This window comes from Papilio xuthus, unplaced genomic scaffold (assembly GCF_000836235.2).
Source record: "Papilio xuthus unplaced genomic scaffold, Pxut_1.1 DF828177.1, whole genome shotgun sequence".
In the NCBI taxonomy this organism is placed as follows: Eukaryota; Metazoa; Arthropoda; class Insecta; order Lepidoptera; family Papilionidae; genus Papilio; species Papilio xuthus.
Genome location: NW_013530472.1, coordinates 4,144,848 through 4,158,465, shown reverse-complemented (window position 1 = coordinate 4,158,465; position 13,618 = coordinate 4,144,848). Strand labels below are relative to the sequence as shown.

General features: G+C 32.4%; 2 protein-coding genes across 2 annotated transcripts in view; one reads left to right on the top strand and one right to left on the bottom strand.

Annotated features, from left to right (window-relative positions):
* Positions 1-7,905, top strand: part of Aox2 (aldehyde oxidase 2) — a 20,322-nt gene extending 12,417 nt beyond the window's left edge. Inside the window, exons 20-27 of the mRNA XM_013306813.1 lie at positions 1,664-1,821; positions 3,296-3,446; positions 3,891-4,148; positions 4,425-4,636; positions 4,981-5,266; positions 5,606-5,731; positions 6,420-6,561; positions 7,693-7,905. Coding sequence (XP_013162267.1) covers positions 1,664-1,821; positions 3,296-3,446; positions 3,891-4,148; positions 4,425-4,636; positions 4,981-5,266; positions 5,606-5,731; positions 6,420-6,561; positions 7,693-7,820 — 1,461 coding nt within the window. The 3' untranslated portion in view covers positions 7,821-7,905. The remainder of the gene's footprint in view (positions 1-1,663; positions 1,822-3,295; positions 3,447-3,890; positions 4,149-4,424; positions 4,637-4,980; positions 5,267-5,605; positions 5,732-6,419; positions 6,562-7,692) is intronic.
* A 3,099-nt stretch (positions 7,906-11,004) lies between these two features.
* Ugt50B3 (UDP-glycosyltransferase family 50 member B3) overlaps positions 11,005-13,618 on the bottom strand; it is a 36,634-nt gene continuing 34,020 nt past the window's right edge. The window contains exon 7 of the mRNA XM_013306814.1: positions 11,005-12,132. Coding sequence (XP_013162268.1) covers positions 11,552-12,132 — 581 coding nt within the window. The 3' untranslated portion in view covers positions 11,005-11,551. The remainder of the gene's footprint in view (positions 12,133-13,618) is intronic.

The following is a 13,618-nucleotide window of genomic DNA, read 5'->3' as shown; positions in this document are numbered from 1 at the left end:
ATATCTGTCATCCGCGTCGAACACTTTTAGTAAATTTTGAAAAATGGTTTGATGCAAAGTGTCAAATGAATGTAACAGAAGTAGTTTATTCCAAATTGTATCACAAATATATAGAGATAGAGTTCAATGTTGTCAAATGTACCGATATTTTTGCGCACCTTGACTGCTTCGTTACTTATGACGCTGTGGCTGCTACGATATTTATGAGCATCTTGCATGTACTCATATATTTGACGCTGTGTATGTACCGATGTTTTTGAGCAGGGTGAATGTATCTATTATTTTGAGGACTTTTGTTGTACCGATATAATTGATTACTTTTGATGTACCTATATATTTGCATATCTTGTCTGTTACGATCTATATGACGCTGACTGTACATGAATACGAACATATTAGAAAACGTAATTTCAAAACACATTCAGAATTTTTAACGTGAGTTTCACTTTAAACATATGTTTTGGTACATATTTTTAACAAAAACGTAAAAATATTGTAGCAAAAATTGAAATTATAAATTAATTTTAGTAGATTTACTTTTAAATACGAAATTTAATTTCAAAAATATGGTTACAAAATTTCTACAACAACCTAATTTTACAATAAACAATATTTTTATCTTAACAAATTAATAAAAAGTTGATTTTTCTTAAATAATGATAAATATACATCGAAAGGGTAATTAAAACGCAATACACAATTTCCCTCGACGTCCAAATACTGTTCCCGCAAGGTTAATATTGGCTACACATTTTAATTAAGGAGTAGAAAGAGCAATTAAAGCGAATTACGTCTATACCATCGGTTGAGATTAATTGAAACTGACTGCGAATTCCGCGATATTTTTAAGCACTACAAAATATTTCACGGTAACTTTGCTTATATTCAAATTTGGAACGTATAAATTAAGAAAAAGAAAAAAACTACCATTATTTTTCTTGTCAATCACTCTCTTTAAGAAACAAAAGAAGTGTAAGAAGCAAGAAGAGAAGTATGAGACAAAATGCATTCGAGCGATTCCATAGCGAACTTCAAAAATGTATGGAACTGACGCGCCACAATCACGTGACTTATCAAAAGTTTTTATTAGCTCCATGCATTTTTGAAGCTCGTTCTGGAATTGATTCAGAGTGAATGCAGTTTGTCAAACCCCCTGGACTTTAAATATGAATATGGAGGGATATACCTGCAGAGGAGCCTGAGAAATGATAGATTTATTCCATGAAAATAACATGAAGAAAGTGACAACTGAAATAATCAATTTGTAGGATAAAACCCTTTTGTACTAACTGCACATTCTTCTTCGTATTCTTCATTACTGAAGGTCGTGCTTGTCTTGATATGCTTTTATGGCTGTGTCGACCAGCTGCCTCCACGCCGTCCTGTCTTCGGTTTGTCTCAGGGCAGTCGTGATATTAAGTCCCAATATAGCCTGCACTTGATCGGACCAGCGGGTAGGTGATCGACCCCGTGACTATCTATCTTTCCAACAACAACCGATTTGTCCAGTTTGTCGGGGTGTCTCCGACTAACTTCACATAAAGTAGGATAAAATAGACAAGTAATATGACGTGATGAAATACGAAACAAATATTGTAACGCATATTAAACTTAATTCTTCTTTTTTTTAAATTAATTTTTTAAATCTTTTTTTTTTTTCTAGGAAATGGCATTGTCGCCGAAAACTGATGTTCGAAAGATGTGGCAAAAGATACCGTTTCCTTTGGATTTTAAGATATACCTTTTTAATTATACAAATGCCGAGGAAGTGCAAAAAGGGGCGATTCCAATCGTAAAGGAAATTGGACCGTATTATTTTGAGTAACAAATTTTTATTATTTGTCATCTTTAATATTATCTTTAAGTTGCTGTCCCCCGCGACTCCGTATGTGCGAAATGAAAAACAAACACAATTAGCCTATGTGTTCGTCGTGATTATTTTCTATATGTATGCCAAATTTCATCAAGATCTGTTCAGCAGTTCTAGAGATACCTTCAAACAAACATCCATCAATCTAAACATTCGCATTTATAAGTAAGATTTAACGTTGTAGTTCACAGCTTGTATTATCGATTTTTATACATTGTCTACTAATATTTTCAAATTATACGTATGTTTTTATGTTTGCTTTTTTATATTCCAATTACACGATACAACGTGTTCTTTGTAAATAATAACAAGTTGTATGGATGTTAATAAAAACCTTCGTACAATCCAGTCATTATTTATCCAAGACATTCATTAAAGTCCTGTCTATCATTTTTAAATTACGCTTCTCGAACAAACTTTTTTTTTCAGTTTTCAATTCTTTTGTTTATGTCAGTTTTTAATTTAAACTTCTTTGGAATTTTTGAAGAATTAAAAAAAAATTGATAGTTAAAATATCACCCGAATTCTTCTATATTTTCTTTAAAATATTATCTTTGACACGAAATTGATTGGAGTATTATCAAATAAGTAGCTATCGTCCGCGACTCAGTCCGCGCGGAATTAAAACATACATAATTAGTAGTCTATGTGTTCTTCCAGGCTATGTTCTATATATATGCCAAATTTCAACGACATCCATGCAGACATTCCGAAGATACCTTCAAACATACATCCATCTAAACATTCGCATTTATAATATTAGTAATAAATAGTAGACGAGAATGCGTCAAAAGACAAAAAAAAATGTTAAACCTTTTTAACGAGATATGTCGGTCATATGAATTTATGGTATGAGCTCTTTTGTAGATTATTTAAGGATTTTATTTAGCTGTATCACAATAACTAGAACAATATGTCAGGCTATAAATAATTTACGCGAGACGTTAACAACAGAGGTTAAAATGCATTTATTATTCACCGCAATCGATAGAAAAATTGCTGTTACTATATTTTTCAAATGCCAAACCTTGATTCTTGTGAACTATAAAGTATTGCGTAGAAATCATACCGTTGTAGTTAAAGACCTTACGACAGTTTATGAAATGGAATAAATTAGTTTTTAAAAAAGTCATGGAATTATTAACAAGAAGTATAAATAGGAGATTACCATGAATTGAATTATGCTTTTTGAGTAATGAGGGATTAGAAAATGCATTCGCTCCGTTTTGATTCGTTAACGAACTTAAAAAATATATGGATCTGACAATAAGTTTCGATGAGTCACGTGATTGTCGACTTTCAATTCCATACACCACTGACTGGAATTATGATTTTGTATCTATTAAGATTAGTCTGAAGGTAATGTGAAAGATTATTCTTAAAATATCTTAGAAAGGTCGCGTAATTGTAAAACCTATTGTACAGAGAATGGAAGGAGAAAGTAGAGGTAGAAGATCACGATGACTCTGACACAATAACTTATAAGAGACTGGACAGTTTTTACTTCAAGAAAGAACTATCTGGACCAGGTCTGACGGGAGAAGAGCTCGTTGTTTTGCCACATCCGTTTATGATGGTAATGTGCTCTTACTATTATCATGAAGAATTGACGCTTCCAGATCGTTAAGAGTTAAGAACTGGCAACAGCAGTTGATAGAGGAGAGGCATGTTTCAAAGCCAGATTATTTGTCTGATAAACTTTCAAATTTTTTGGTTAATTTATTTAATCAATATATTCAATTATGGTCAATTTTTTATGATCCGACTAGCGGTCGAATTAAAAACAAACACAATTAGCAGTCTATGTGTTCTTCCAGACTATGTTCTATATGTATGGCAAATTTCATCGAAATCCCTCAGCAGTTTCGAATATATCTTCACACAACCATCCATCCATCCATCGAAAAATTCGCATTTACAATATTAGTAAGATTTATATTGAACCTAAAGAAAACTTTTTATAATATAACAAACGGTTATAATTTCTTTTCAATTTCTAATTTATTATTATCTGTCTCAGGCCACGATAGGAGTAGTAATCCGCGATAAGCCAGCGATGCTCAACATGATCGGAAAAGCTTTTAATGGCATTTTCGAAAATCCACCCGACATTTTTATTCGGGCCAAAGCTTTGGATTTATTGTTTAGAGGCATCGTCATTAACTGCGCAAGAACGGAGTTTGCGCCTAAAGCTCTTTGCACCGCACTAAAGAAAGAAGCAGCTAATACCCTAATTTTTGGACCGAATAATCAATATGTTTTCTCTTTATTCGGCATGGTAAGTTCTCAGCTAAATTATCTGCCACAAGGACACAAACCAGCATTCGGCTAATAAAATGAGCCCCAAATAGGCTACCCCGTTCTTCAAAATTTTGACTTTCTGATTCAAGTCCCTTTAATATTGGAACAAATGTAAGTTCTTCGTCTACCAATGTATATGAAAAAGTACTTAAAGGAGGGAGGAACAACTTTAGATGTCTGGGCGTTAACTTTAATCTGCTACCAGATATGTACCAATCAATTACTTTCAAGATATAATTGTTTCATGTTCTAGCGCAATGGCACTACTGATAGTCATGTTGTGACAGTCATGAGAGGTATGAACAACGTAATGGATGTCGGCAAAGTAATAGCAATCGATGGCAAACCCAAGATGGAAATGTTCAGAGATCAATGTAACGAGTACGAGGGTACAGATGGTACTGTGTTCCCTCCATTTTTGACACAGAGCGATCGTCTTGAATCGTTTTCTGGGGATTTATGCAGGTATATTATGTGATTTTTTTTTTATTTTCATTAAGATTTAAAATATCCTCTTAGAAGGTTATTGTTGAAGGAGGACTTTCTTGAATTAACTATACTTAAGTTTCCAAAATTTGTTAACAAGTACGTAGGTTAGGAGGAATATCCGTCACTGTGCCGGTCTATCGGCGTATTTATTGTCAACGTTTGTGTCCCCTTACTAAGCAATCTCACACTTGACTTAGTAACGCGCGCCATTCGCGCCAAATTATTCTGACTAATAATGTCAAGAAGTAATAACATCAAAAATAACTTTAACAAGTATGTTCCGTGCATGTTATTACTTACTACTAATCGTTGTCTAACAGATCTTTTAAACCATGGTTCCAAAAGCCGTCTTCGTACAGTGGAATCAAAACCAACCGGTACATCGCTAACATCGGAGATTATGCGAACGACCCTGAGCTTCAATGCTATTGTGACAGCCCGGACACTTGCCCGGCCAAAGGACTGATGGATCTAATGAAATGTATGGGAGCTCCAATGTACGTCTCATTACCACATTTCTTAGACTGTGATCCTAAGATTAGAGAAGCTGTGAAGGGACTGAATCCTGATGTTAATGAACACGAGATATCAATTGATTTTGAACCGGTGCGTATAAAACATGGATTACAAGTCGCCCATAACTCCGGCCGCGCGGAATTAAAAAAAAACCGTTGACTATGTGTCCTTCCAGACTATGATCTATATGAGCGCCAAATTTCATGGACATCCGTCCATCCGTTTTGGAGATACCTTCAAATAAACATCCATCCATCCATCCAAACATTCGCATTTAAAATATTAGTAAGATTTAAACTTTTGTGAGACATTATTTTCACTTTAGTTAGTAGTTAATTAGAATAAGTAAGTCAGATTCGCAACCTTGGAAAAGTTTATGGAACAATGTGGAACGTTCATTCTGGATCTTTATCGTATTTCTGATTTCAGATCACAGGCACACCATTAGTTGCTAGACAACGAGTCCAATTTAATATAAAATTGGTGAAAACAGAAAAAATGGAGCTGTGCAAAGATTTACCTGACACTATTGTACCTTTGTTCTGGATCGAGGAGGTAATTACTAACTTTAGATCCTAACGAAATTATCTTCTTTAAAAGCAAAAATTTTAATACAAAGAAAAAATTAAGAAATGTTTTAGCAAAAAGTGGCAACTACTATTTAAAAGTTAATAAAATGTATATGAAATTGTGTGTGAACAAAAAACTCCGTCCGCGCGAAATTAAAAAAACTTAATTAGTGGCCTGTGTGTTCTTCCAGACTATCATACTAATAACATAAATGAAAATGTTAAGATGGCTGGATGTTTGTTTGATGATATCTCCAGAACGACTGAACAGATCTCGATGAAATTTGGCATACATATAGAACATAGTCTGAAAGAACACATAGGCTACTAATTATTTTGTTATTTAATTCCTGGCGGACGGAGTCGTGGGCGACTGGTAGTGGTCTACAAGTATGCCATATTGCAGCAAGATCCATGCAGCCGTACTGGAGATAGTTTCAAACAAACATCTAAAGATTCGCATTTATAATATTAACTAGCTGTCGCCCGCGACTAAAAAAAGATTTAAGATGTTGGCCGATTCTCAGACCTACTCAATATCCTCACAAAATTTCATGAGAATCGGTCAAGCCGTTTCGGAGGTGTATGGGAATGAAAATTGTGACACGAGAATTTTATTTATAAGATAAGTAGAAAGATAAAAACAAAGTAGTGGTCTCATATAATTCTTACAGGGTCTAGCGCTTAATAAAACATTCACAAATATGTTAAAACATCAATTGTTTATACCAAAACGCGTTGTGGGTGTGCTACGATGGTTGTTGGTGTCATCTGGATTACTCACAGCAATGGCATGTCTGCTTTTTCATTATAAAGGTAATAATATATACTTACGTAGTTCATTAACTAATTCTAGTAGCATTAGTAACTTTCAATTTCTAATATACGTTTATATATAACCATAAGTTAATAAAACTTTAGTCAGTTTTAGCTTAAAAAAAGCTTTTAGAAAAAAATCCACAAAATATTTCCAAATGTGTATTGTGATCAGTTTATGTAATATGTAGCACCCCCTCAATTTCATTTATGAAAACTAAACTTAATTAGTAGCCTATATGTTCTACTTATGTTCTATATCTGATTGACAATAATTTTATTTCAAATTCAATGTTACTTCGAATCTGATAAAAATAACAAATCAACATTTTTTAAATTCAGGAAATTATCAGACAATCGTATTATGTCTATTCATCATTTCTTTCTTTACTTCGACAAACATTTTAGAAATATATTTCGTAATTTTTATTCATCTTGAACATAATTTATCTGATGATAGAAAATTAAAAGCGAATAAATTAGTTAAACATTTTTGTGCCGAATAATATTTCTTCCATTCATAATATAATTAAGAACAAAATTACCATAAAATTACAAAATTAATGCGAAACAACCCTTAGGGTGATGACACAAAGGCGACGAGCGCGGGGGACGTAGACAAAATACGCTTACACTATTTCGTACGCATCTCTGTATTGTGCTATACGTTTGATAAAATCGCTCCGCCTGTAACGCCGCGCCGCTTGTCACGAACGCCGCGGCCTTATACTAGTTACTTGCTAACTAAATATTAGGCTTCACTGAATATGTGTAATATTTCAAGCATATTAATATAGAACAAATATTCAATCTTTATCAAAGCAATAATTTAATGTTCAAACTAATGTATATCAACCGGAGTAACAAGAAAAGAAACTTGCGAATAACCGAAAAAAACCTCATCGATTTTGGACTTATTTGAATCGACTTTTACTTAACAGAAACATAAAAAAAATTGTTTTTTTTTTTTTAATATTTATATAACATCATATGATGTAACTCTAAAAACCTCTTTAAATGCCAATCATGAAGGTATTGTACCCTGAATTTGGCATATCGGGGATAACAGTACACTTGTGTTCTGTGTGCCAACTCAAGCGAGTATAATATAGGTACAATTTCTTTTGACAGATAAAATCATGCATTTCGCGGTATCGAATGGTTCCGACTCAGCGGCTAAAATAAGACCAGAGGAAACAGAACAAAGAGAAATAAGCGTCATCGGAGAAGCTCGGGAACCTCCCAAAGTAGAAATGTAATATTTAATACGCTAGAAGGCCCGACATACTTTTACAAAAGACAGAACATTTACGAAGAGCTTTTGACAGTACAATACTGCTTACTGTGTTAATCTGTCTGTTGCGCTACCTTCGTGTGAAAGTAACACTTAAGCCGGTCGGTAAAGTGTGTGCGTGGCCTAATTTTTTCATTATTTTTCTTAGAAACTTAGTTTCCACAATATAATTCAATATTTGAAGGTTTGTTCGATTGAAGGCTTATAGCTGTTGTCAAATATCTTGCCTGCTCCGAACATCGGTCATCCACGAATCGCAGCGTAAAACACAATGGAACTACGGAGCGCTCAGATGAACTTGTGCTACCAAGATATTTGATACGATTTATACTGAAAATGTAGTCACTTTTTTTCTTAGTGTCGTAATTTTTATAGTCTATAACAAAAATCAATGATTAATATTTATACAATCACTAAATACCTTCACATTATATAAGTTTAGTATTTTTAATATTCACAATATATAAGCAAAGGCAATAAGTTTACTAAATTACATATAATTCGATGGTAATATCAGTAATTAGTTTTATAGTATATAACCTTACACGAACACTGTTAAATAAATGTTTAAAGTTATATAAAAATGTGTTTTATTGGTAAATTTAATTAATGTAATTCTCAAAGAACTAAATATTAGGCTTCACTGAATATGTGAATGTGTTGTACTAAGTTGATATGTTAATTACTAGCTGTCGACCACGGCACGGTCAGCGCCGAATCAAAAAAAATATTTGTAGCCTATATGTTCTTATAGGGTTACCTTTTGACAAACATCCATATATCCATTAGTAAAATCTAATCAATTGACATTAAATGTAAAAAAAAATCCTTAATAAACTCAGTAAAATACCAAGGTTAAGACGAAAAGAAAATGTAAAAATTGCTAATTTCCTTAAGCAAATTCGTGAGTGTAGTACAAATTCACCGACTATTACCTCAAGGGAATGCTCACGGGAAAATAACTCGTGCATTTTTTTTGGACGTCGTTCATAAACGTCGTTGTTTGTGTTAACATAAATTAACTATCCCGAAAGCAACAGACGTACATATTTACATAAATATTTACTTAACACAGTACATACAAAAAAAAATAAGTTAAACAATGTTACAATGAAACGTAATGAGATTGAATGTACTGCTACAAAGGTAGAGGAAGAACAAATTAAGTATGAAATGACTGTGTGAAAGAGGATATGCGTAGGATCATATCCAATTCTACCCCCTGGTAGAATTGGATATGATGTATGGAGGAGTAGTACATACTGTGCCGACCCTCAATAGGGATAAGCGCAGGTTGATGATGATACGTCAAATGACTTTTGAGAACTCAATTACCCTGAGTTTCCGAGGCCAAAACATCTGTTTAAAACATATTGTCATCTCTGTTTTGTAACAGATAATGATAGGGACGATATGTTTTCTACAGAGATTTTGGTCTAGGAAACCAACGGTTAGAGAATTAATTGATAGCTCTTTAAGACTTATTTAACTTCTTATCTCTACTACTATTTTACTTCTTACGGTGAAGGAAAAGATCGTGATGCAACCTGTAAGATATCAGCGAAGAAATTGAAAGCACTGAGCCACTATGACCTAGACACTCCTAACTTAGGGTAGGCTCCGAGTCCATAACTGCGAACGTATAGTGAGCTGATGATGATAAAGTCTATTTTAAACCGCTTGACTTACATATAAATCGTTTTGAATATTTTAGGATATGTCAAAGTTGCAATTTAAACTTCTCGCTAAGTTTTCATTATTACATGTCTCAGCCATGGAAGTTGTTAACAAGTTCCTTGTGACAAAGCACTTTATAATAGTTTATCAAACAAAATATAATTCAGTTGAAATGTTAAATTTTAGAGGACATTTTTGTTGTAAAAGACAAAAGGTACTTAATGAAGTGAACACAGAAAACTTTGGAATCACAACAATTACAAGTTGCAACACAAAAGTATGAAATGGATTGACATATAATAAGCAAAAACAATAAAAAATAAATCATACCGGTTTGTTCCGGAATACTTGTAAAAAACATTATTTTCTCTCCCTTTCTCTCTTCTCAAAAACAAATGAGATAGACGTTTTCTTACATCTCTTTCATAAATAAAGACATGGTTTCATCCAACAAAGAGTAAATAATTAGCGGTGTTTGTATTTGGTGAATTTTGATAAATTACTCTGTTGTAATTAATTTCTATTTCCCGCGCTTTCATTGCCTTCCTTGTTCCTTAGTTGTCACTGTCAGATTTCTAACCTTGACCTAGTTATTGTTTATGGTTGTTGATCAGTAATTATTGAAATTTAAAAACAAACTCTTTAAAAAGTTTTAATAATCTACGTAAGGTCATAGTGCAAGCAATATTTGCATCATATAACTTATTATATTACTGTTGCAGTATTACGCGCTCTAATTATTTTAAAATGCGTTCAAAGAGAAAGTTTTAGGAATTTCAATTAGTTTCCTTAGTTTTAATAAAAAAAAATATGAGCACAATATTCAAACGAAGCATTCAAATTATTATATAATTTCCTTAATTAAATATACGAAATGCAAAATAAAAAAGTGATATTTCAATGCAATGAATTGAATATTTCTTTCTTACAACTTTTCGGCTGGTAGGGAAATACTAAATTTTCTAACAAGGTCTGTAAGTTTCCGTAAAAGGGTCGAAAAGGAAATCTTCTATTAGTACGCCATATGTTATAATTCCCAGAATATCCTGACAATACTACAAATTCTTACTTACATTCTGTTACTAGGTACCATATTAAAACAAAATATACTTCTGTAATTTAAATACTAAAAATATGATGTTCACTTATGTTTATTTTACTTAAAACTTCAAAGTCTTAAATAAATCCGTTTGTTCCGTGTACAACAACTATGTATTATAAATACTAAATAAATACACGACAGTCTTTAAAAATAATATATCCTTGTACCTACATTTTCGTAAGAGCAAATTTGCATGTTTGCCTTTTTGCTTATAAATTATATCAGGTCTTATGTTTGCATATCTGTATAGATTTTAACTTAAGTATAACTTACCTAAATAAAAAATAAGTTAAGTATTATGTATTATTCAAATAATTTATGAGGGAAAGTCGGTTAAAATATTATAATACTTAAAATTAAAAACACAATATAAAAATATTACAAAAATTTTATTACACTTAATAAGTACACAAATATTTACAAACTTTATACAAAAAAATCGAACTTAATTTTTGTCAATATAACTTAAGTTTCATTCCAAACTTATTATTGGTAACCAACAATCTCGCATGGTAACTTTTTCGGTAACTATTTTATATAAATAATACTTTTAAACGGATTTATCAAACAAATTAATTATATATCTTATACTTAAATAAAAGATAAGTACATAATTAAAAAGGGTAATAGCAAAATATTTAATAACTTTACTCCTAAATACTGTTGACTAAAAATAATTACCAGCAATAAAGGACGGAAAATAGTCTTTATTTATGAATTTGACCTTTTTAGATAACACTGATTTTCTCTTAATTTTTTTTTAATTAAATAACGTTCATACATTTTTACATTATCTTTATTTTATAAGTTTAAGAGTAAAAGTAGTTTTTTTTAATTTATGCCATATTATAGTAAATTTAATAATTAAATTAATTTGAGCCTTAGTTAATCTAATCTGAATTAAAAAAAATCCTCTCTTATAAATTCTTCTTCACTATCGTCTTACTGTCAATTAGTTTCTTAGAACTTTTTAATAAATTACTCGAATTATCAAGTAATTTGTCCATACGTCTACTTTGTAAGTAATCGATAAGCCAATGAAAACTGCGCCTTATAACAAAGGCGATAAGAACTGAAATAGTAATTAAAATAACAATGAAAGCCAACGCAACATCTAAAAGATAGTACTGGAAGAAGTTAAGGTCTTTAGCCGGTGACAATAAATGATAGGCGCCTTTGTGCCTAATTACATATTCCGTCCAATAGATGGCTCTTTCCAAAGGTGTCTCTTTCTGATCTCTTAGAAGTATTTGTCGCTTTTTAACTTCAATTCTATATTTAGGTTCGTCAATAACTTCTTTAATAGCTCTGTACAGTTTATCTGAGGTTAAATATTGAAGGTCTAATATTTTAGCGTAGCCGTCGACCTCTGCTTTGGCAGCGTTGGCCTCGTGGTCACAGAAAACAGGAATTGATACGATTGGCACACCGTGATACACCGTCTCAAACATGCTGAGTAGTCCACCATGAGTTACGAATGCCTTGATCCTTGGGTGACCTGGAAAATAAAGATTAATTTAATTCTGTATTTTGTACCGACTACTGATATCACTGGAAAATATAACAAGTCGAATAGAGAGTATTAGGCATAAATGGAGCGATGTATTTTCTCTCTCTCAGTCTTTCTCTCTCTCTCTCTCAGTCTTTCTCTCTCTCTCTCTCTCTCTCTCTCAGTCTTTCTCTCTCTCTCTCTCTCAGTCTCTCATAATAGACTTCAGGCGTCGACGAAAATAAAGAATTAAGAAAGATAAAGAATATTTTTCTTCCATGTAATGAAGAGATTTTAGATTAATCATTTAATTTAGCTAATATTTTTTTATTCTTTTTTAGATTACGCCCAGACGGGCGCGGGCTACTGCTGGTCATCTATAATTTAATCTTTTGATACATCACATTACGTCACTGACGAACAGGTCAGTAGCGAAATCGAATACTTTGCACCACTATGACATAACACAACCGCTAAACATATTACAACGGGTTTTTAACACCATATCCGAGAGATATTTCCTCGATTAGATAACATTTGTGTCAATAAACTAGTAAAAGTACGTTTCCACTGCGAAAAACTAGTACAAAAACTTTATTTTCTACGTTTTTCAAAATCAGTATTTGTACCGTGGAAGCCAATTAGTTGACAATAAGAAAAGCTTTTTGGTATCGCAAAACTGTTTTGTCCTCTGATGATAGGTACAAGCTTTCGCCCACGACTCCGTCCGCGCGGGATTTAAAATAAAACTTAATTCGTAGTCTGTGTGTTCTTCCAGACTATGTTCTACATCTATACCAAATTTCAGCGAGATCCATGCAACCGTTCTGGTATCTTCAAACAAACATTCATCTAAACATTCGCATTAATTATATTAATAACACTGGCTGTCGCCCGCACTCTGTCGCGCGGGATTTAAAAAAAAACTTAGTAGCATATGTGTTCTTCTAGGCTATGTTCTACATCTGTTCTAAATTCAGCGAGATCTGTATAGCCGTTTTGGAGACACCTTCAAACAAAAATGCATCTAAACATTCGCATTTATAATAATAGTAAGATGTATATTCTAAACTTGACTTTGAACATCGAATTAGGATCCCCAGACAATTTGTAGAATAGAATAATAATAGTATATGTAAGTTTAGTAATAAACAATGTACTTCACCGCACCTAATCTTACGTACATTGAATATTTGCATACTAAATGAGTTCATTGTTAATGCAATTTGTTCCATTACATTGCTATTTTAGTGAACTTTAATATACGTTCATGCATGTATCTATCGGTATTACGGCCTCTTTATGTTCGATTTTATGTGAAAATCAAATATATTTAAGACTAGTAGTAAACTTAATCTTTAGCTTATATGTTCTTCCAGCCTATGCTCTTCATCTATACCAAATTTCAGCGAGATCTATAGAGCCGTTTTGGAGATATTTTCAAACAAGCATCCATCCATCCGATGATTCGCATTTAAAATATTATATCTTTATA